General features: G+C 35.5%; 1 protein-coding gene across 1 annotated transcript in view; it reads left to right on the plus strand.

The window, feature by feature from the left end:
- The window catches only part of LOC135201202 (transformation/transcription domain-associated protein-like), a 204,832-nt gene that overhangs the window by 139,736 nt on the left and 42,459 nt on the right, over positions 1-22,637 (plus strand). The window contains 9 exon segments of the mRNA XM_064230080.1: positions 3,695-3,847; positions 5,941-6,234; positions 6,360-6,461; positions 10,107-10,266; positions 12,040-12,059; positions 12,061-12,201; positions 12,359-12,526; positions 12,728-12,940; positions 19,085-19,303. Of these exon segments, the coding sequence (XP_064086150.1) occupies positions 3,695-3,847; positions 5,941-6,234; positions 6,360-6,461; positions 10,107-10,266; positions 12,040-12,059; positions 12,061-12,201; positions 12,359-12,526; positions 12,728-12,940; positions 19,085-19,303 (1,470 nt within the window).

The raw sequence follows: 22,637 nt of genomic DNA on the forward strand, positions 1-22,637 counted from the left end.
GGTCTGCTTCCAGTCCCTTATTTTTAACTCTTCTCGAAGTGAAGAAGAATTAGGCGATGCTTGGACCACAGGAGCCTACAAATATACATATTTGTATATTTTTGCAACATGCATCTGTTATCATTTGTACCGTCCGAGTATAGGCGATGCTGGGAGGTTGATTCTTCTAGTGTGTGACCGAGACAATAGTACCTTCTCTTAATTTCCTGAAACTCAGGACAGCCTTCCAGGCCTTCCAAGAGTTGCAGATTTTTAATTGGATTTTAGTGTTGGTTTTTTGGCAACAACACCACAGGGTTGGCATTGCCACCAAACCAGGGGTTTTTTTTCCACTTGTTTTGGTTGACATGTACGTAGGTGCTCAAGGATATATGTCGTGCACTCGATAGCTCTATAAGACAAATGCATTCCAATGCGGAATGTGCTACCAGGCACTTGGCCTACAGAGTTGAGTAAGGAGCAGAAACTGCCTTCTATTGAGTGTTTGTTCGTCAGAGTAGTGTTTCTCCTCTGTCGCAGAGTTAACTTAGAATTCGGATCTCTGCCCAGCCATCACAGACTCAAGTCTCTGGTTGGCTTTGGATTTTCACTTATGGTTCCTATTTTGTACTCCACATTTGCCATTCCAAGAATCATCAGACAGAGAATTGTCTCTTTAGACTTATCATCTTTCTGTTTGCCCCACGGTACAACAGAAGTCCATAAGTCTGCTTCGTTGCAATTGATCATAGGCCAGTGCAATGATTCATAATGATTTCTTAGACAACACAGCGGTTTTTTGTCTTCCATATCTTTTTCTATTTCATAGAAGTGTTCAGTTACATACTAGTTGTTCACCCGAATTGGAGTGACGTTGGAAGACTTAGCCTGATAGCTCTGCTTCCTGTGTGAAGAGAGGAGTTCCTCCCAGAACTTGTCTCTTCCTCTGTCTAAACGTGTTGTCTTTTAGTTTATATGGACTTCATGTTTAAGACATTTGTTGGATTTTTTTTTTTTTTTTAAAGCAAAGCTAAGGATAAAGAACAAGCTCTTCTTCATTAGTTTTCTGGTGTTATTTGCTCTTTACGCCCATTATGCCATTAAACTACTTGAGGCGTAAGCGATCTTCGCTTATTATATGTTTTTTGTAGGCTTAAAACGTGTTGAATTTTTTCAGTACCTTGTGACCATTTTAGTGACTGGCATGGCATTGCAGAAGGAAGCATAAGATGTTCTCCTATTATTATCTCTTCACCTTTTCAGTAAGGTGCAGAGTTTGGAGAGCCAGGGGGTACAGTGTACCTGGACCACCCACCACTTTCAGTGGATGGGTCTTGACTGAATTTCAGTTAAGATGTCAGTTTTCTGGTTGTTTTCTTTTAGTGCTGCACCCAGGGCAAGGGTGGGCACCTATGGTACATACTTTACTAGTCATAGGAGCATTCTCCTCGCTGCAAAGTTTCCTCTAGTAGGAGGCTACCCTTGGCTCTACCGCCACGCCACTACAAGTTAAGGTGTGCACCAACCAGAGGCAGTAGCTATTCATTTGCATAGCTCTCTTAACTGATAAGAACGACAAGCATTGTTGTTTCAATGCTAGCAACTTTTATATTTCAAATTCATTACATAACGTAATGCTTTGGAGTAGGAAATGTCCTCCATGATCCACCTCCTTTCATAAAGGGTGGAATCAGCTATATAAATTACTGGGGTAAATCTTATATACTTTTATGTATCGGGGCCTCATTTGAACCGAATACGTAAAGAGAAAAATATTTTATGGAAATGCAAGGTCACTGGATTTTAACTTACCTTAAACAAAAAAGATGGGTTTTGGTATTATTATTTTTAGAGAAAGAGGTCGCCCAGAAAACTCAGCTAATTACTTTACATATATTTATTACAAGAGGCCGTTGAAATGGCCTGGCCGGATAAAGAGTAAATGCTGCTTATCCGCACGGGGACCAATATTATCTCTCACAAGGGGATAAGCTGGCTAAAAATGAGATTCACGTAATCCTGTTTTTCAAATTTATTCATATTATCTTGCGGTAATGCAGCCTTGCCGGGCGGAAGACTTGGACACATGACTCAGCAAATCTGGAAGAAATCCCAGATTAGACACAAAATAATTAAAGATTTCTTGCACAAGTTACAGTTACTCACTTTGTCTAACACACTGGGGAGGAACTCTTAGTGTTAAATGAAATATTCAATGAAAGGAACAAAGGAATGTTCATTTGAGCATTAGGAGGTTGAATTGGGAAATGAAATCAGTTACTGGATTCGAAAGGAAAGAACTGGCAACATGACTGATTCAACAAGACGTACCTGGATGCATTATTGGAAGTGGACCTTTGTAGGGGAACTGTCATCCGTTTTGTCTGAGGTCTGGGCACGCCAGTCGCGCCGTGGTAGGCCTAATGGAAGGCTGGTTGGGCAGGACTGTGTCCTGGGTTACTGACTGGAGCCGACTGAGATCGAAGGCAGGTGTGTTTCTTGGGGGATGGGTTCAGTTTATCCCCCCCCAAGAGCAGGGCATCCTGGAACAGAACATACGGCCAGTTAAGGGTTCACAGGAAAAAGGAGCTTAAGACGTAGGCCTAATAAGTACCTAGCTAGCTACACACTTCCCTTTGGGATATGTCCCTAAGGCTGACAAGAGACTCTATTCCCCCTCTCTACCAGGAAATTCCTATCTCTGGCTGGCATTTTCCCCTTTGAAGTCAGCTGATTCGGCAAAAATGGCAGCTTTTCTAGCAATCAAAATATTTAACTAAATGCTGGGTAGACGAGGAGATCAATAAATGTAACAATACAAATATGATATTTTTATACTAAAGTAAGGTTTTGTATATACTTACCCAGTAATTATATGATTGGAGCCCACCTGCCTCCCCTCTGATGGACATTATGCATGAAACAGAACGAAGTGCTTTGCTAAGTTGTTCCTAGTATTGCCGTTGGGTGATAGCTATCGAAGCGCTACCTGCGAAATTTGAATTAGGCTACCGTCCGTGGAAACTAATAGCTATGTAATTACTGGGTGAGTATATACAAAACCTTATTTTATTTTTAAAATTATCATTTTAGAATCTTTACAACACTGCAACTTGATTCTAAAGGGAAAGTTGATTCACCCCTAACTACAAGATAACTGCCCTGTTACCAGGCTTCACCTGCCACTTCCAGCTTTTGCTGAGGAATCCTATTACATAAAATCTTTGGTTTATAAACCTAGGGAAAATAAAAATTTTAAAATTTGTGTTACTGTTTGATTAATATTGTTTTGAATTAGTTTAATGAGACTGTTGCATTGCATGTTTAGACTTTCTTAGGGCTCACCAGTAGGATTTATTTTTAAATAAAAGGTGGAAATTGAATGTGGTAAATTAAAGAAGTTAGACCCCCAAATAGGGGGTCTAACTTCCCCTAAGGGAATGGATATAAAGTAAAGGGAGAGCTAAAGTGGTGCTGCAAAAAATCTTTAGTACTGTACCATACAGTTTGCCATGCAAAGTACATATGTAATTGGTAACTCACAAAAGGATTACATAATTGAAAGTAAGATTTGCTTTACAGAGATGGATGTCAATACTGGATATTTATTTTTGGATAGTCAAACTTTGCTGATAGTTTGATGACTGAAACGCCAGATATTGTGGAATTTGAATGTCAAATAAAATAACTGATTCTTCTGTCTTCCTTATTTCAGGCTAAATTTATGGAAGGTGTTAAAGAAGTGTATACACCTCAGTTCTTAGCAGCTGTATCTCAGTTGTGTCACATGGATACCAACCTTGGAGAGTGGGTGTGGCTGCAGTTTTTCCCAAGGCTTTGGAAAATTTTATCAGAAAAGCAGCAACAGGTTAGTATGGTTGGCACCTCTGAGTTTGTTTTAACTCATGATTTACTGAGGGGTTGGACTGCTAATGCAGAAGTTTGAGATGAGGAAGAAAAGCAGAAATTGGAAATTGGTGATGTTAAGTTAACAAGACTGTATTGTAAGGGTGGTGCCAAAAGCTTAATTAGTATCCTCTGACCTTGAAGATGTTACTGTTTTAAAGTGCTTTGTACCAGTTTGAATTGTTGCATGCAAACCCCTCAATCCTAATTGCTGCCACAACAATTAATTGTTCATGAAAAATAACTTCTATCTTTATAAGTGGTGAAAATTTGTAGATTTATATGAAAAGTCAACAGTAATCTCAGTACCTGTGTACATACTGTTAAATGAAGACTTCTTTCTTCACCTGTATCTGCAAGAAAGACCTTCAGTTTCTGTGATTAAGTGTTATTTGGCAGCTGTGGTGCAAATTCTTGAACTTATCATTATTGATGTAACTAGAGCTTGAAAATAATTGATGTAACTACTTTCAAGGCTCTTAAACTGTTGTTTCAACACTTTGAGAAAGGATTTCCTTGACTTTAAATGATAGTAAAGTATAGGGATAATTGTCTTAGGGAAGTAATGCATTGCATCTATGCTTGAACTTTTGTGGTTCCAATTGCACAACATCCTTACGGAGACTTTCACAGTCCAATGGTGTGAGGAATAAAGGACCTCTGGAATTGAGGAGTTTGACAGCAAGGTATATCTGCTGCATATTGAAGCTGCTGTTAAGCAAATCTCATAGCTCTCAGCAGGAGGAAAGGTATCAGGGATCATTGTGAATGTGAAAGACCTCTGTTAAAATACAACATATGGAAAATTGACAAGCAAGATCATCCTTTGATGGTCCAAGTCATAACTGCTAATGTTAGGGAACAGGAACCTACAGCCACAAATCACTTATCTAAAGGAGATAAATCTCCAGGAGAAGCAGATAACCACACTAGAGAACAGTATTATAGTAAAGGAAGGACAAATGACTTACAACAGGTTGCATTAATTTTATTGTTGTTATATAGAAAGTATATTAGGTCTTAACATACAATTATAACTTTGAGCAGCATTTGCTGACACTTCCATTTGATGTTTCTCAAAATCAAGATGAGTTGAAAGACACGATAATGACGTATAGTTAAAGCTTCAGACTCATTCAGCGGAGTCCTATCCACTTGAAGGGGAGGATGGGTGGAAAATCAGTTTGAGATGTACTAATAATTTTTTTTTTTTTTTTTACTGGAGTTCGGCTCATACCCCACCAACTACAACATGCACTAATCCATGCTGTGGCAGGATTGAGGTTAAGGCCAGCATCATTTCTCATAAGTGGAGACTTTACTACACCAAAAAGGGTTGCATCATTGGCATACTGAACAATCCTGTTTTTGAGGCCAACAACCATCACTTGTATACACTCAAAATAACACCGGACCAAGAACTACCTTGTGGAACTCTAGACGCAATAGGTCGTGGTTGCTAAGACCCCATCAACAGCAACTTGCTGCTGCCCACGTACAAAGATTCTGAAGTTTATAAATAAGTGCCTCATGATATACTAAATTGAAAGCAGGACTAAAACCTATTTGAATTCCTTTACGCACAAAACCCTTATCAAGGTTTTCTTGCGAATGGCATGTCAAATCTAAGAGAGCATTGCAGATACACCTAACTGCTTTTTATATGCACATTGACTAGCAGCTAACAGTCCTTTGGAGTCTATATACTTGTATAGTGGATTAAAAATAAGTTCTTTTTTGAGTGAAGAGTTTATAAAGAAATTAATATAATTTAGCTTTGTAAATTGTTTTCTTTTTTAGCTTTTATTCAAATAGCCAAATTAAATTTAGATTTAGTTTGTTTAGAAACACGGTTAATACTAGATTGATGACAGTATAGATAATTTTTTTTTATTTGACAAAACTAGTGATAATTATGGTTTCTCGCCTTAGTAGGGATGGCTGAGACAGAATTAACACAATTCTGTAAAATATGTCCAGAAAGGTAGAGAAAGAGTATTGCACTTTTATTATTTGATGAAGAAACTGAAATTCACTTAATTTTGTTTGTTTTAGGGCATAGCCAGTGAAGTGATACCCTTCTTGTGCTCTGGGTCTCATGTGATTCAAAAGGATTGCCATCCATCAGCATTACATACTTTTACTGAGGCTTTGGCTCAGTGTCAGCCACCTGTTGTGATTAGACCTGCCAATATGAAGTACTTAGGTAAAAGCCATAACTTGTGGCACCGTATGACACTGCTTCTTGAGCAGCTAGCTTTGGAACAAGGGGCTACTACTAGTCCACGTGCTACAAAGAAGGATCTTTATGATTCGTATGACCTTGAATCATATGCCAATCCTCAACAGGTCAGATTTAATATACTTCTTCTTATTAGATAAGTTGAAATTGGTAATGAGAAAATCAATTTTGTATCTTGACATAGTGCTAAAATGTCATCATTACTAGATGTCAAAGTGATTATACTTTGCAGGAAGTGCTTGACTCATTATCGGAAATGTACTCATTGCTGAAAGAAGAAGATCTCTGGGCTGGCTTATGGCAAACCATTGCTTATTATCAGGAGACCAGAATTGTAAGTATTATGTGTTTTAGAAACCAGTGTCTGTTGTAAAGTAGTTGAGCCTTAATGCTTTAACTTCCCTTTAATAGTTAGCAGTCTGGATGAAGTATTTGAAGATACTAAACTCTGAAGTAAATTTCATAAATGCTATTGTAGTAATACAGTATGCAAAAATATTACAAAAGTTTTTAGTATACAAAACCTTAATTCCACTGATGCAATACAACCAAGAATATGTAATTTATAAAGAACATGTGACTTTTCTGTCAAGTGTTGTTAAAGTTGCAAATTAGAACAAAGTATTCTCTTCAGATAATGCTGATTGAATGAAACTAGGAGGCTCATAGTACTTGCTTTAAAATGTTAAGATGTCCAAAATCAGTTTATGCTAGGATTAAAAATTTTTCATTTTATATGGGCATAATATATAAAAAAAAAATACTTAATACTGTTTATAATTTGAAATAACTTATCTTGAGATAAAGCAGGTAAAAGAAAATCACAGTTCAGCACTGCAGCCCACAGGAATATTGATTTCCAGCATGCTATTTGCAGTCAACTATGTCATTATATATATTGCCATTCTTTAAAGTTGTAAATTTAGATTAGAGGGTTTGTAATTTCAAACACCTTTCACTGGTGGTTTTAGTGGAGGTTGAGATAATGTTAAGGTTGTTAAACTGTAATTTTGATTTATTTTACCTCAATCTCAAGCCTAAATTGGAAAAAGTTTATGGGTTTTCCGTTGTAAATACACCAAAACCCCTTACATTGATCCAGATCAAATGCAGAATACTGGTAAAGAGTAGTAATCACAGTTCTCAGACATTTTTCTCCAACTTTCTGTTATTATTTATGAAATCAAAAAACCACATATCTGACAAAAGCATTTTTCAACCACATAATTTAAATTTGGAGATTTTTCAAAAACCTAAATTAAATCCAGAGATTGCCTCTTATTTAGTAAGGTCTCTGGAATTTCTGAAAGACTTCGTGAGTGTGCTGCCACTAGATATTTGTTACTGTAGTAATTTGATGATATCAGCCCAAGAAGAGCCTTTATTAGGCTTAGAAGTCTGTATAAACTAATTCTTTATAATAATAGTAAGTAATTTGGCAAAATTTTAATAACTCCTTTTTCTCATTATTTTGAGGAAAACCTCAATTGTCATACAGGCAGTCCCCGGGTTACGACGGGGGTTCCGTTCTTGAGAGGCGTCGTAAGCCGAAAATCGTCGTAAGCCGGTAACGACGCTGGAAATATGTCTTAAACTAATAAAAAGTTATAAAAACCTTACTTGTAATCCTTTGGTTACACTACATGTCGTTTCCTGTAGTTTTATGTACAACCTGGAGTTATTTTCATAAAAGAATGCTGGTTCTTGAAGGTAAAAACTATTGTAATCCTCTGGTGACACTACATTCTTGAAGTTTTATGTACAACCTGGAGTGATTTTGCAAAATCTTGAGGGCTACAAGAACAGCTGATTACTATTTACGTCATCATATAGACTAATTAAAGTAAATGTATCTTTAAATAGGCTTATATATTAGTATCAACAAAACATTTCCTGCCATGAGTCAGAGGCCGTTTAATGAAACGAACACTTCTCTGTCCTATCTGTTCAGAAAATAAACGTTACGTCAATCCCCGAGACCATGTTGCCAAAGCGTCTCTCTCTCTCTCTCTCTCTCTCTCTCTGATCAAATTACATTGGAAACTTGACATACGATTGCCCTAATATACGAATGTTTTGAGATATAACAGAAATTTGCGAAAATACAAGCTTTGATATACAACGAAATATTGAGATACGATTTTGCGATGAGTGTTAGTTTGTCATAGGCGACCGATAAATGGCGTTCAGTCTGTTTGTTTGTTGGTGCTGCATGTTAACACGTCGTTGTTTAGTTCGTTGTATTTGCGCCTATTTTTCGTGTTATTTTGTCTATTTTATTATTAACCATGGGTCTCAAAGCTAAAGACAAAGCAGGTGATAAGAAAAAACCCAAGAAATGATTTCGATGGAAGCAAAACATGAAATTATAGCAAAGCATGAACGTGGCGTTCGTATCGTCGATTTGGCAAACGGTATGGTCGAAATCCTTCTACAAATTATCCACGATCATCAAGCAGAAGGAAGCTATAAAAAACCCCCGAGACCACCATTGTTGCCAAAGCGTCTCTCTCTCTCTCTCTCTCTCATCTCTCTCTCTCTCTCTCTCTCTCTCTCTCTCTGCTCTCTCTCTCTCTCTCTCTCTTATCAAAATTACGTACTGGATAATGTCTCTCTTTGGATACTTCGATTTTGCCAAATATTGAGGGCTACAAGAACAGTTGATTACTATTTACGTATCATATAGACTAATTAAAGTAACGTATCTTTAAATAGGCTTATATTATTAGTATCAACAAACATTTACTGGCATGAGTCAGAGGCCGTTTAACGAAACCGAACACTTCTCTGTCCTTAACTCGAAGCGTCGGAAGACGCCTCTCTCTCTCTCTCTCTCCCCTCTCTCTTGTTCTCTCTCTCTCTCTGTCTCCAAAAAAAAAAAAAAGGAAGACTTCCTCTCTCTCTCTCTCGTCTCGTCCCTCTTCTCTCTTCTCCTCTCTCTCTCTCTCTCTCTCTCTGATCAAATTACTGGATAATGTCTCTCTTTGGATACTTGGGAATTTGCGTTGTAATCTAACCAGAAACTTCGTTTTGTTATTATTACGGAAACAAGCAATGATTTTTTTCATTATTTGCGCTTTTGGACTGTTATATGTAAACTAGTATGTATTCAGTCGCTCGGGAAACTAGTTTCCGCATATGAGGCGTCACTAAAAAACATAGAAAAATACAACATAAAAAGTGTCGAAATCATCATAATCTCAAAAATTTTTTGTTGTAATCTAACCAGACTTATTTTTATTATACTGTGCTAAACTATAAAGGATTTTATCATAGTATGCGTTTTTTAAAGCGTCGTTAACTCGGAGCGTCGGAAGACGCCTCTCTCTCTCTCTCTCTCTCTCTCTCTCTCTCTCTCTCTCTCTCTCTCTCTCTCTCTCTCTCTCTCTCTCTCTGATCAAAATTACTGGATAATGTCTCTCTTTGGATACTTGGAATTTGCGTTGTAATCTAACCAGAAACTTCATTTTGTTATTATTACTGGAAACAAGCAATGATTTTTTCATTATTTTGCGCTTTTCTTTTTGGACTGTTATATGTACTAGTATGTATTCATTCGCTCGGAAACTAGTTCCGCATATGAGGCGTCACTAAAAAAACATAGAAAAAGACAACATAAAAAGTGTCGAAAATCATCATAATCTCAAAATTTTTGTTGTAATCTAACCAGAAACTTATTTTTATATATACTGTGCTAAACTATAAAGGATTTTTTATCATAGTATGCTGGTTTTTTTAAAGCGTCGTTAACTCGGAGCGTCGGAAGCGTCAGCGTCGTAACCTCGGAACAAGCGTCGTAACCCAGGACGGATTTTTCCATTGAATATTTAAGAAAAAGCGTCGTAACCTCGGAACGTCGTAAGCCGGAACCGTCGTAACCCGGGGACCGCCTACTTTTATATGGTCGGTACATTTAGAGCAGAAAATTTTTAGTGAAGTGGCTGTTGAACAAGTACACTGCTGTTGTTATTTTTACCAGGCTGTTACTTATGAACAACATGGGTTCTTAGAACAAGCTCAGGCTGCTTATGAATTGGCAATGTCAAAGGCACGTGCTTATATTGCTGTGAGGCCAGCACCTGTGAAGCTCCAGTCTGAGATGAAGCTTTGGGAGGAAAGATGGATAAGGTCCGTTTTCAGTTTTGATTTGCTCTGTGTGTGTGTGTGTGTGTACACTTGCTTTTCATTCATTACCGTGGCACAATTCTTATCTGTCAGCATTTTACATATTTTTTTATCCATTAATTTCACTCTTGACCCATTCATTATGTTGTCTCATTTTTTTTTTATCAATATTTTAGACTTTTTTGTTTTTATGGAAAACTGTAGTTTAAGGAAATTACTGGTTGGCTTGTTGCTTAAGAATGAGTGCCTGTCAAGATAAAGTAATTATGGCAATTGTGAAAGTTGATAATGATGATGATGAAGACAATACTAATGATAATACAATAATAATAGCAAGCTGGGCAAGTGGAATGTTCAGAACTAAGTTATTCAAATTATTTTCAAAATTTAGAGAGAATTGATCTAATAAATTATTCAAATTTTTTTGATAGTTTATGAAAGTAAATATTCAGTTTTTCAAATATATTTTTGTAATTATTTTTTTCAAATATCCGTGATGACTAATGAATAGTTTTAATAGTTTATGAAAGCATAGATAAAGCATAGTTATTATCATATCACCGCACCATGTTATCAGATTTACTGCTGAGGGCTTTAGGGTTCCAGTGCTTGGTCTATATCCCTAAATTCCATACATCTGTACATGCACAAGAGCCCAACTGATAGCGTCATATACTGTCCTCTCCAGTGTGACACAGAAGACATGTCAAAAACCATCTCCATCTCATCTTTATACTTATCACTTCTACATATGGTACTTCTGTAATTTTCCTTATGGTACCATTCATATTTTTAGATGACAAATTCTTAAACATAGTTTCATTGTCATACCATAATACTAGTCAGTATAGAAGTGCAGATCATTTTAGATTATATATAATCTTATCTTTGGGTGTAATTTCAGTCTGATTTCCAAATCGTCATTACCTTGCTTATGTTTGATGTGCCTTTTTTAGTCATTTGCTGCTGTTAACCGATGACTGCCTGTACTGTATTTTTATATTTTTGTGACTAAGTGCATTTTTTTTGTAAAAACTATTAAAATACTCAGATCTAAGCATTTTAGAGCTGTTTTGATGTTTAAATTATCAAAATAGGCAGTTTATAAGCATTTTTAGAGGGATGTCAAGTATTTGTGGATTTTAGCTGGGGGGGGAGGTCGTGGTATGCATCCCCAACAAAACCATAACCAGAGGTCAACTGTATATGATTCATTTTGTCGTTATGAGAGTTTTTTCAAATCTTGTGGTATTTTACTGGAGAAGGGCAAAACAGCATTTTCTAAAACCAGCTTCATATCTAAACATTCCATCAAGTTTCCCCTTGAAATTAGGCATACTGAATATTTTCATTGCATCTATTAAAGAGTGACCAGATTCCCAATCATGAATTCATTCATTAATTCATTTGGGTCTTTTTCAGTGGCTTTATTTTGTTGTATGATTATAATAGTGAGAATGATTGTAATGGTAATTATAGTCATTGACTAAATGCCACTGATGGTAGTGTCTACCCAGTAAATATGGTAATTCTGCACACTAGAAAGCATAACCATATAATTTTTAGCAACAAATCTTCCAGCAGGACTAGTTAATATACATTTAATATTATTTGCTTACTTCCTTTAAAAAATTATGAAATTCAGTTTTATACTTTTTAAAGGAATTTTTCTTAGTCATTTCAGGGATTTTATTTCAAGTAACAAATTCATATCCTGGAATGTTAAAAGTGATTGTGATGCCTTGCTTCAAAAAGAACTTTTTCTCTATCCACTCCCAGATGCTAAGGAATGAACCAGTGGGATCTTTGTTCAGGAATATGGAAGCAGTGATGCATCTGGGAATTCTCTTTTAGTTTTGGAGAGCTCATGGAGGGTACCAAATTGGGCTCGAATGAAAGAAGCATTGGCTCATGTTGAGCAGTCATATCCAAAAGAGTTGGCTTGGAAAGTAAGTGGACTTAGGAAGAGGAGCTGTTTTGGTTCTGGAGTCAATTTACCCGTTGTTACTGTGAAATTGGATGTTGTGGTGAAATTTGTTCCTTGACTGTTTAGAAATATCTGTTCAATGAGTTCCCATTTGTTTAAATGGTATTTGTACTTTACAGGTTAACCTTTATCGAGGCTATTTGGCTATATGTCATCCTGAAGAGGAGCACTTGAAGCTGGTTGAAAAACTAGTTGAAGCAGCAACTGTCCTTTGTATTAGAGAATGGAAAAGACTTCCTCATATCGTGTCACATATTCACCTACCATATTTGCAAGCAGCTCAACAGGTTAGGTTATTTGTATTATTTTATATGAAAAATATTTTTGGTAAGTTTACCTTGAATAGGCTTCATTTGTATAGATGTGTCATGTATTTTTCATACATGCCAGAGTTTAGGTTTGGGAGTTTTTTTTTTTTATTTTTTTTATTTTTTTTTTACTAACAAGTTGTATTTTACTATTGATATGCCTTATTTCCTTATTTACAGGTTATGGAACTACAAGAGGCTTGTCAAATTCACCAGGGATTAGTACATGGCCGTACAAACTCTCTGCATGATATGAAAGCTATTGTAAAGACATGGCGGAACAGATTGCCAGTTATTGCAGATGATCTTTCGCATTGGTCAGATATCTTTACTTGGCGTCAGCATCATTATCAATTTATTGTCAATCACTACACAGATTCAGGAGAGAATCAAGTAAGTTTGACGTTAATTTAGATTTAATAAAGAACTGTTATTTACTTTTACACAAATCTCATCTGTCTACTCCCAGCATTGCAGTATTTTTTCTCATGAAAACTAGTTTTTTATTTTTTTAAATTTATTTCACTCGAATCTTGATGCTTTTTTTCCAGTGCTTCTCTGGGCTTTTTTTTTCTATTAGGGTAGGGGTTGTAAGTGTTGGCTGTGAGAACTATTATAAGAACTGCCCAGTTTCATTATTTACCTTTTTCATAAAGTAGTTTATTCATCTTTGCTTACCCATTGTAGTTGGATATTGTTGTTATTGCAGATCAAGTGTATTATGATTATTAAATCATTGTGTGCATAGTGAATGATTATGTTCTGATTATGTATCAGATCCAAATTATTATTTTTCTCGCTATGCTAAACATCTGATTTGATCTAGCTAGGTATATATTTTTTATGAATAGTGTTTTTATCGTAATATAGTTTTCATGTCCATGGTTCAGAAATTTTGCTAGAATTTCCATTAAATAGCTTATAAGTTTTAGTCCATCCATAGAAAAGGATCCACATTTATTAGCAGTTCCTGCTGAGGAACATGTCAATTGATGACAAGGTTATTACTCATGGAGGAGGGTATTGAACTAACCCCTGGTGCATCTGTGGGTAATGCAGCAGAGAGTTTATTTGTCTAGATGGAGTAGCAGGCTACTCATCTTCCTTCCATTCATGTAATAAAGCCTCTCATAAACCAACTTTTAACTTACAACATAGTTTCCAGGAGAGTCATGCACATGACTTTCCAGTTGGATATTAGCATCTTGCATAATGCTAAGAGGAGTGTTGATACTATTTCTTGTAATGCAAAAAAAAAAAAGGGAAGATATGAGCTTCATGCCAATTGTTTTTTACTGAAGTCAGGTCAGTCTCATGCCTTTAGTAGTTTACCTTGTTTACTAACGCAACTGAGACTGAGTCAATAGTTCAAAAGATACCATTGACTTCTGAATCTGGATTAGGATCTGTATGTGATTGAATATGAGTAACAGCAATGTGCTGTGTGCACAAGCACAAAAGATGAAAGATGCATTCCGGTTCCATTTGAAGGTGATTTTACACTTGCAAATATGCAGCCTTTAGTACCACAGACTAGTGGCATTATTACCGAACAAGTGGGTTTCTTTCCCTTTATTTTGGTTAAAATGTACTTAGGTACTTAGGGTATCTGTTGTGCACTCTATAGCTCTATAAGAAAAATTTATTCTAAGATGGAATGTGCTACCAGTCAACTCAGCCTATAGAGTTGAGTGAGGTGCAGAGTACTGTTAATCTTTGTATTGTTTATCCTCAGTTGAGGGTTATCTCTTAATTCAAATTTCTGCCTAGCCATCACAGTCTGAAGTCTCTGGTTGGCTGTGGATTTTCGCTTATGGTTCCTATCTTGTGCTCGACGGTACAACAGAAGTATGTAAGTCGTCTGCTTCATCACAATTGGTCCATAGGACACTGAAATGATTCAGAATGATTTTTCAGACAAGCACAGCGGTTTTTGTCTTCTTTACACTTTTTTTCTAATCCGTAAAGTGTTCAACTACTAGTTGTTCACCGCAAATTGGAGTGAATCTTGGAAGACATTTGTGCCCTGATAGCTCTGCTTCCAGTGTAAAGAGAAGAGTTCCTCCCAGAACCTGTCTCCTCTTCTGTCTAAACGTGTTATCTTCCATTGTATATGGACTTCATGTTGGAGGCACACTCAGTGTTGTGGAGTGTTTTTTGGCCTACTGTAAAGTGAAGCTAAGGTTGTAAGAACAGTCTCTACTTCCGTTTTCAGATGTTATTTGCTCTTTACGCCCATTCTGCCATCCAACTACTGGAAGCGTAAGTGATCTTCGATTCTTATGTTTTATGTTGGCTTAAAAAGTGTCAAAATTTTTCAATACCTCAAGACCATTTTTAGTGACTGGCATGGCATTGCAGAAGGAAGCACAGGATGTTCTATTATTATCTCTTCACCTTTCCAGTAAGGTTCTGAGTTTGGAGAGCCAGAGGTTACAATGTACCTGGAGCAACCACCACTCGATAGGTCTTGACTTTATTTCAGTGTAGATGTCAGTGTTTTTTGGTTGTTTTATTTTGGTGCTGTGGCTAGGGCAAGGGTGGGCCACCGATCATACTTTGCTAGCCACAGGAGCATTCCCCTCGCTGCTAAGTTTCTCCTAAGTAGGAGGCGACCCTTGGCTCTACCGCCACGCCACTACGAGTTAAGATGAGGACCAATCAGAGGCAGTATTCATCTGCATAGCTCTCTTAACTGATAAGAACGACAAGAGTTGTTTTTTCAATACTACCAACTTTCCTATTTTAAATTCATTACATGACTTAATGCTTTGGAGTAGAATATGTCCATGATCCCACCTCTTTTCAATGTGGAATCAGCCAGTATATAATTACTGAGTACCGTATATACTCGCATATTATGCAACTTTTGAAACCTAATTTTGAAGCTAATTTTAAAGGGGTCGCATCATACACGCAGTATAAAATTAGCGTACCGTCTATGCTTTCCCAAATCGGCAGATTGCAACAGTACTACCGAAGGAAAACAGTAGATCTTTTTAAAAGTTATGCTTTACTTGTACTTCACTATATCCAATAATATTGTATGCATTCTCATATTACTATTGTATTTTAAAATTCAAAAGAGCGATCGTGCGCCATTTGCATTATTTTGGTTTATACAGCATGTTTAACTGTTTCTAGACTAACCATCTATAATTTCCAAATCAGTTGATTAAGGCACAATACCGAAGGAATTTTTACTTTTTGTTTTACTCGGTAAAAGAAACATTTGTTACTGGAACATTATTTTTATTTTAGGATACGCAGTTAAGTGAAAATTTATTAAAGTAAAAAAAAATGCATAAAATTAATAAACTAAAATCCTCCAAAGTCGCTCTCCATGTCCGTATCATCAAATAATGCTCTGAATTCTTCGCCATCAAGGCAGTCATATTCGTTATCTTCAGATCTTTGATCATTTCATCTTCATATGGAAGGTATAGTCTTGTCACCGTGGCAAAGCTCTCTGGCGACTTACTCTGTTATGTTTTATTTCATATTTCCTTACTCACCAATTTATTCTATACCTATGATATTAAGAAATCAAGATATGTGTAGAAGGGAGAACTGCCTCCAGACTGTACAGTCAGTAGGGATTTAAACGCACGTGGAACTGGTTGAAATATTCGCAACAGCACCAAATGAGATGCCATGGTGATAGAAAATCTGACTCTGTTTCTTGTTATTGCATAAAAAAACTTTATCAATCGTGAACCTACGTAATTTTCATTTAGAATTCTGCGTAACGGAAAAGATAATATTTGATGTCTGTAATGGGAGAAATGGTTTTATCTCTGTCGTTGTTATAAATTTGGCAGATATGCGATCAAACACGTGGGAGGACCAAAACAGCCCAGCCAGAGAGCTCAGCTCATTTTGTAAATACTATTGTTTGGCGTGCTAGGCTTACCCGATTCATTTGGGTGTGCGCTGCAGCTGCTGCTACTGCTACTCAAATAATTGCATTTTTCTTACTAATCCCAAGAGTTGACCATGGAAAATCCCAAGATTAACCAAAAATCCCAAGATAATAAAATAATTGACATATGCCAAGCCTTGGAGTCCTAAATATTTACTCTCTGTCTATCAGGAAAAGATACTGATAAATTGAATTGACGGTATCTTTTCTGAGAGAGAGAGAGAGAGAGAGAGAGTATATTGCAGTGTGTTCATGCTTGTTAAAAATGTGTAGTACGGGTAATTCATATCTGGAAGAAAAAAAAAAAAAATATGAATTTTGTTGCTGTCAGTCGCATGGACTAAATTTACAAAGAGCAGGAATAAATCTTGAACATTCTTCGAGAGATAGAGAGATGAACCAAGGCCATCTAGGATGAACTATCTCTCTCCCCTCTCAACTATACTGTAGTGTTAACTTGAGTCTCTGAAACCAATAGGTATTAGCACATGTGCAACTGTATGTGTGTGTGTGTGTATGGGCATACTGTTAAAAAATTGTGCTGTACCTACAGGTAATAAATACCTACATCTTGGAAGATAAACAAACAAACAAATTTTGTGTGTTAGTCGCCGGGGATATAAAGGGTGTGACCAGCAGACAGAAAGATTAATATTTTTCCAGAGATTAAAGAGCTGAATTTTGTTTTGAAGCTATGTCAACCGCGTTAGTAAATAGGTATCATCTTCTAAAGAAATTTTTTTTTTCTTTTCTTTTTGCGGAAGAATCTTCAAACCATTTTGCATTCAAAGTAATGAGAAGGAATCATTCTATTTTTCATGTAATCAGTAAAATACTTACACTAATAAAAACTAAAACTACGTATTGTATGCAAAACACACACACATCATCGTTAGCTTCGCGAGTGTAAACATTCATTCTAAGAAATTCAGAGTAGTATAGCTAACACCTGATTGGTTGGTTGGTAGCCATGGAGATCTGTTATCCAATGATTGCCCTCTGCTTCTGTTCTATTTATAGACATATGCCGTGGATGGCACTAATTTTGAACGTTACCATGTTCGTGATTTTCTGACTGTTGACGGCAAAAAATTATACTCAATAATTTTCTTTATATAATTATTTCTTCGTGAAAACAATAATATAATATGATCATTTTAACTTTAATGTATAGTGGTATGAAAATACCAGTGTCGTAGCGATGCGTCATCAATATAGTGGTATGAAAATACCACATGGTGTTGTAGCGATACGTAATCACGAAGTACAAATCCTTTCCCGGACCATCCTTAAAATTTTACGACTCTTCAACTTCAAGATCGATATGGTGAAATATATTATAGTCATACTTATTGTTTAAAATTTCACAAGTTGTACTGCAAAACATTATTATATTTTGATAGTCATGTACATATATTTTTGCGTTTTACGGAATGTTTGTTTTGAAAATAATAGCTATTAGTGAACATACGGTTTAATTGTCCCACTATTTGTTATAGGTGATCTTAGTTATCTCACATTCATTTAACAGATTATATTAATATTTATTTAAATAAACTGTAATTAATAAATAACAATAATGAAAAACATAAAGGAAAAAAATGTTTTTGCTGCAGTAGTGATGTTTGTTTGATTTATGCATCTGACCCTCACATTTCCGAAATCTGAAAAATTCCAAAAACCGAAACATCGAAATGTGTGTGTACTGCACATTTTTTAAACACGCACACAATGTCTACACATTTACTGATACCTGTTGGTGAAAGACTCAAATTACAGTATTTATTCCTGAGAGAGAGAGGACTCCAAGGCGTGTTATTTTTACAATTATTTTATTATCTTTGGGATTCTTTTTTAATCTGCGATTATTTTCTATTCAATTCTCGAGATTAGTAAGAAAATTACCGTAACTTGACTAGCAACAGCACACATCTGAATACTTGGCTATTAGCATGCTAAACCACCAACCTTATGAACTGACGCTCTCGGAAATGGAACTCACATGATACACAAGATACGTGACAAAACCACTGTTTATTGGGGAAAATTTGGGGTGGGGGCGCATGATATGCGAGATCGCACGTTACTCGAGTATTTACGGTAATAAGTCATTATATGATCAGAGCCCACCTCCTCCCATCCGTGGACATTACGCATAAAACAAGAAGTGCTTAACTAAGTTGTTCCTAGTTTTGCCGTTGGTGGGGGACAGCGCTGTATACCTACACTGAGCAATCGAAGTGCTACCCGCGAAATTGAATCGGGCTGCTGTACGTGGAAACTAATAGCCATATAATTACTGGGTAAGTATATACAAATCGTTATTTTATTATAAAAGTATAATTCTTCATGGAACACTGAATTGTTGTTGAAGCTGGAAAAAATAAAAAAGTAAGAATAGTGCTAAGTTAGCACTGAAGGTAGCAGTATTTACATTAACACAGATACTGTAATGTTGAAATTACCATCTTACATATTGAGGGAAGTGGTATGTTGTTATCCTGAGTATTTAGGATAGCCATTTGTTTTTTTTTTAAATGTCTTTAAAATGACTGCACGTTATTCTACCCTCATTTATTTTGTGTTATATTTACAGTTCATTTTCTTCATTACAGAGTATGCTAGGCGTGCATGCTTCTGCTCAAGCAATTATTCATTTTGGCAAGATTGCACGAAAGCACAATTTGAGTAATGTGTGTCTGGAGTCCCTCTCTAGAATACACACCATCCCTTCTGTACCTGTGGTAGATTGTTTCCAGAAAATTAGACAACAGGTCAAGTGTTACCATCAAATGGCCACAGCAACAGGAATGGGGAAGAATGAGCTTCAAGGGGTCAGTAGTATATTTTTTTCATTTCAGACTTAATTTACAAGAGTTGAGGTATTATACATATGAAGCAAGAAATGATTATACAGTATATTAAACCATATGTATGAAACAACTCCTAAGTCAAAATTTCAAATGAAATAAACACAAAACTTATAAAATAGGAAACTGTAAACAATATAAAAAGTAGAAAGAAAAATTGCCAAAGCCATATGAAATGTACTTAGTTCATGATTGCTAAAAAGTTGCAGTATGTGATGCCAGTTGAATGAATTAACTATCATTCAACTGAAGTAGGATGTAAAAATAGGGTCAGGCATTTGGTCAGAGGAAATTTATACATAAACTCAAACAGACCTATAATACTTGATGAAATGTTTCAATTTCACAAGTATGTAGCGAGGGCTTTTGCAAGACTAGTTAGAATTACTTTTAATACACATCTATTACCTGAAAAGTAAAAATGTAGCTCTTGAGGATACTAAAGAATCGATGCCCAAAGAGTTTATCAATCTAAAGTATGTAAAAGCAGTTACAGCATACAAGTAGTTTTGCTAAAAGTTAGGATGACTTCTGACTACTTTGGGGCTTAAATCCCAAGGAAGTTGAAAGTTGGGAGAAGGTTACTTCAAACTGAGGCATTGTGCATTACAGCACCTATTAATATGTTTTTACCATCTGCAAAATTGGATATGTAGCTCTTTAAGACAAAATATTGTACCTTCATGGAAGCAAGTAAATACAATTACAGTATATGAATCAGTGTTAGTGAAAATTGTTTAGATATCCAAGAAGGTGAAAATCAAGACAAATTTACAACAAATTGATGCCTTTTGCATTACAATAGTTAAGGTGTGTTTTTACATATGATGTTCAGTTAGACAAAAATTTTATTACAGTATAATATTAACCCTTAAACGCCGAGCCGGTATTTCCAAAACTGTCTCCCATATGCCAGCGGCGTTTGGGAGTGAGCTCCGAAGCGGAAAAAAAGTTTTTTTCAAAAAATCTCAGCACACTTAGTTTTCAAGATTGAGTTCATTTTTGGCTCCTTTTTTTGTCATTGCCTGAAGTGTAGTATGCAACCATCAGAAATGAAAATAAATATCATTATCATATATAAATAGGAATATATGACAGAGCGAAAAAAATTTCATATACAAGTGTATACAAATCGCGCTGTGAACAAAAAACGTTAAGCTAATTAGTTTACTTTTTTCGTTGTATTGTACACTAAATTGCGATGATTTTGGTATATAACAAATTGTAAAATGATCAAAGCAACACAGAGAAAATATTATCTCAATATGATGCATGAATTCGTAACGCGCGGACGTAAAAATAGTAGTTTTTCAAAAATTCACCATAAATTGAAATATTGTGCTAGAGACTTCCAATTTGTTGGAAAATGAAGGTAATTGATTGAATATTACTAGACTGTAAGTGTTGTAGCTTACAATTGCAGTTTTCAACCATTTCGGTCGAGTTAAAGTTGACCAAAGGTAGAATTTGTTCTATTTATTTATTTATATGAAAATATTTCAAAACTGAGAAAAGCTACAACCATGAGTTATTTTTTGTTTTATTCTACATGAAATTGCGGACATTTTCATATATAAAACTTTATATAACGGCTAATATAAAATGGTTCAAACATTACGACAATCCGACAAAAGAATTCAGATTTTTTTTCGGTAGTTACCGTGCAGACGTAAGGAAAAGTTTTTTTTTTTAAATTCAGGCCATAAATCAAATATTGTGCTAGAGACTTCCAATTTGTTGCGAAAATGAAGGTAAAATTATTGATCATTACTAGAGTGGGTAAGAGTTTTAGCTTACAATTGCGTTTTTTTCGACCATTTTGGTCGAGTCAAAGTTGACAAAAGGTTGAAATTTTGGCACATCGTTAATTATATGAAAATATTTCACAACTGATAAAAGCTACAACCATGGTTTGTTTTTTTTGTTTTGTTATTCTACATGAATTACACACATTTTCATATATAAAACCTTGTAACGGCTAATATAAAACGTGGCAAACATTACGACAATCCGATGAAAGAATTTCTGAATTTTCGGTAGTTACCCACGCAGACGTAAGGAAAAGTTTTTCAAAAATTAATCCTAGAAATTGAAATATTGTGCTAGAGACGTCCAATTTGTTGCAAAATGAAGGTAAATGATTGAGTATTACTAGAATGAAGAGTTTTAGCTTAATTGTATTTTTTTACCATTTCGGTCGAGTCAAGTTGACGGAAGGTTGAAATTTTGGCACTATTGAAATATTTTCAAAGAAAAACTGATAAAAGTTACAACCATGGGTTTGTTTTGTTGTATTCTACATGACATTGTGCACATTTCATATTTATAAATTTATATAATGGCTAATATAAAATGGTGCAAACATTACGACAATCCGACGAAAGAATTTCTGATTATTTCAGCAGAGTTACCGCGCAGACGTAAGGAAAAAGTTTTTTTCAAACATTCACCATAAATCTAAATATTGTGCTAGAGACTTCCAATTTGTTGCAAAATGAAGGTAAATAATTGAATATTACTAGAATGTAAGAGTTTTAGCTTACAATTGCGTTTTTCGACCATTTCAGTTGAGTCAAAGTTAACGGAAGGTTGAAATTTTGGCACTTATTGTTATTTATATGAAAATATTTCAAAATGATAAAAGTTACAACCATGGGTTGTTTTTTGTTCTATTCTACATGAAATTGCACACATTTTCATATATAAAACTATGTAACGGCTAATATAAAACGGTGTAAAAATTACAACAAAGTGATGAAATAATTTCTGTGATGTGTCGCTGATGCTTTTTAGTGGGTGAAAAAAGAAATCTGCGCAGCACACCAGGGTAACGCTTGTAAACAAAACAACAGCTTGATCCGTGAACTCCCAGGATCCCTCAAGGCGCCTGATTCAAAATTTTTCGCCAAGTAGGCCTATAACTATTTTTCCTCCGCAAATAATTAAAAAAAAAAACTTTAGCGTAGACATGTTTTGTTTACGTCAATTAAGCACCTGACAGACAATTTCGTGACGTAAAATACGTCTAATAGGCGTTTAAGGGTTAATAACAGTTGACAGTAGGATATTGTAGAGGTGTTCATAACTGTGGCACTTGTGTGTGTGATAATTCTTGTAGGAAACCATGGCTTAACCAATATATTGATAAATGTTTGTCATCACAAGCATACAACAGAACTATTCTTACTAATTTGATTTGAGTATTAATGGAAAATATGAATAGTCTGTTTTGAGACTAAATGTCAACAATCAGGCTTTCTTATGTTTGTAACATAAGGTTTGTTCATGAAACTTACTG

This window comes from Macrobrachium nipponense, chromosome 28 (genome assembly GCF_015104395.2).
Source record: "Macrobrachium nipponense isolate FS-2020 chromosome 28, ASM1510439v2, whole genome shotgun sequence".
Taxonomy (NCBI): Eukaryota; Metazoa; Arthropoda; class Malacostraca; order Decapoda; family Palaemonidae; genus Macrobrachium; species Macrobrachium nipponense.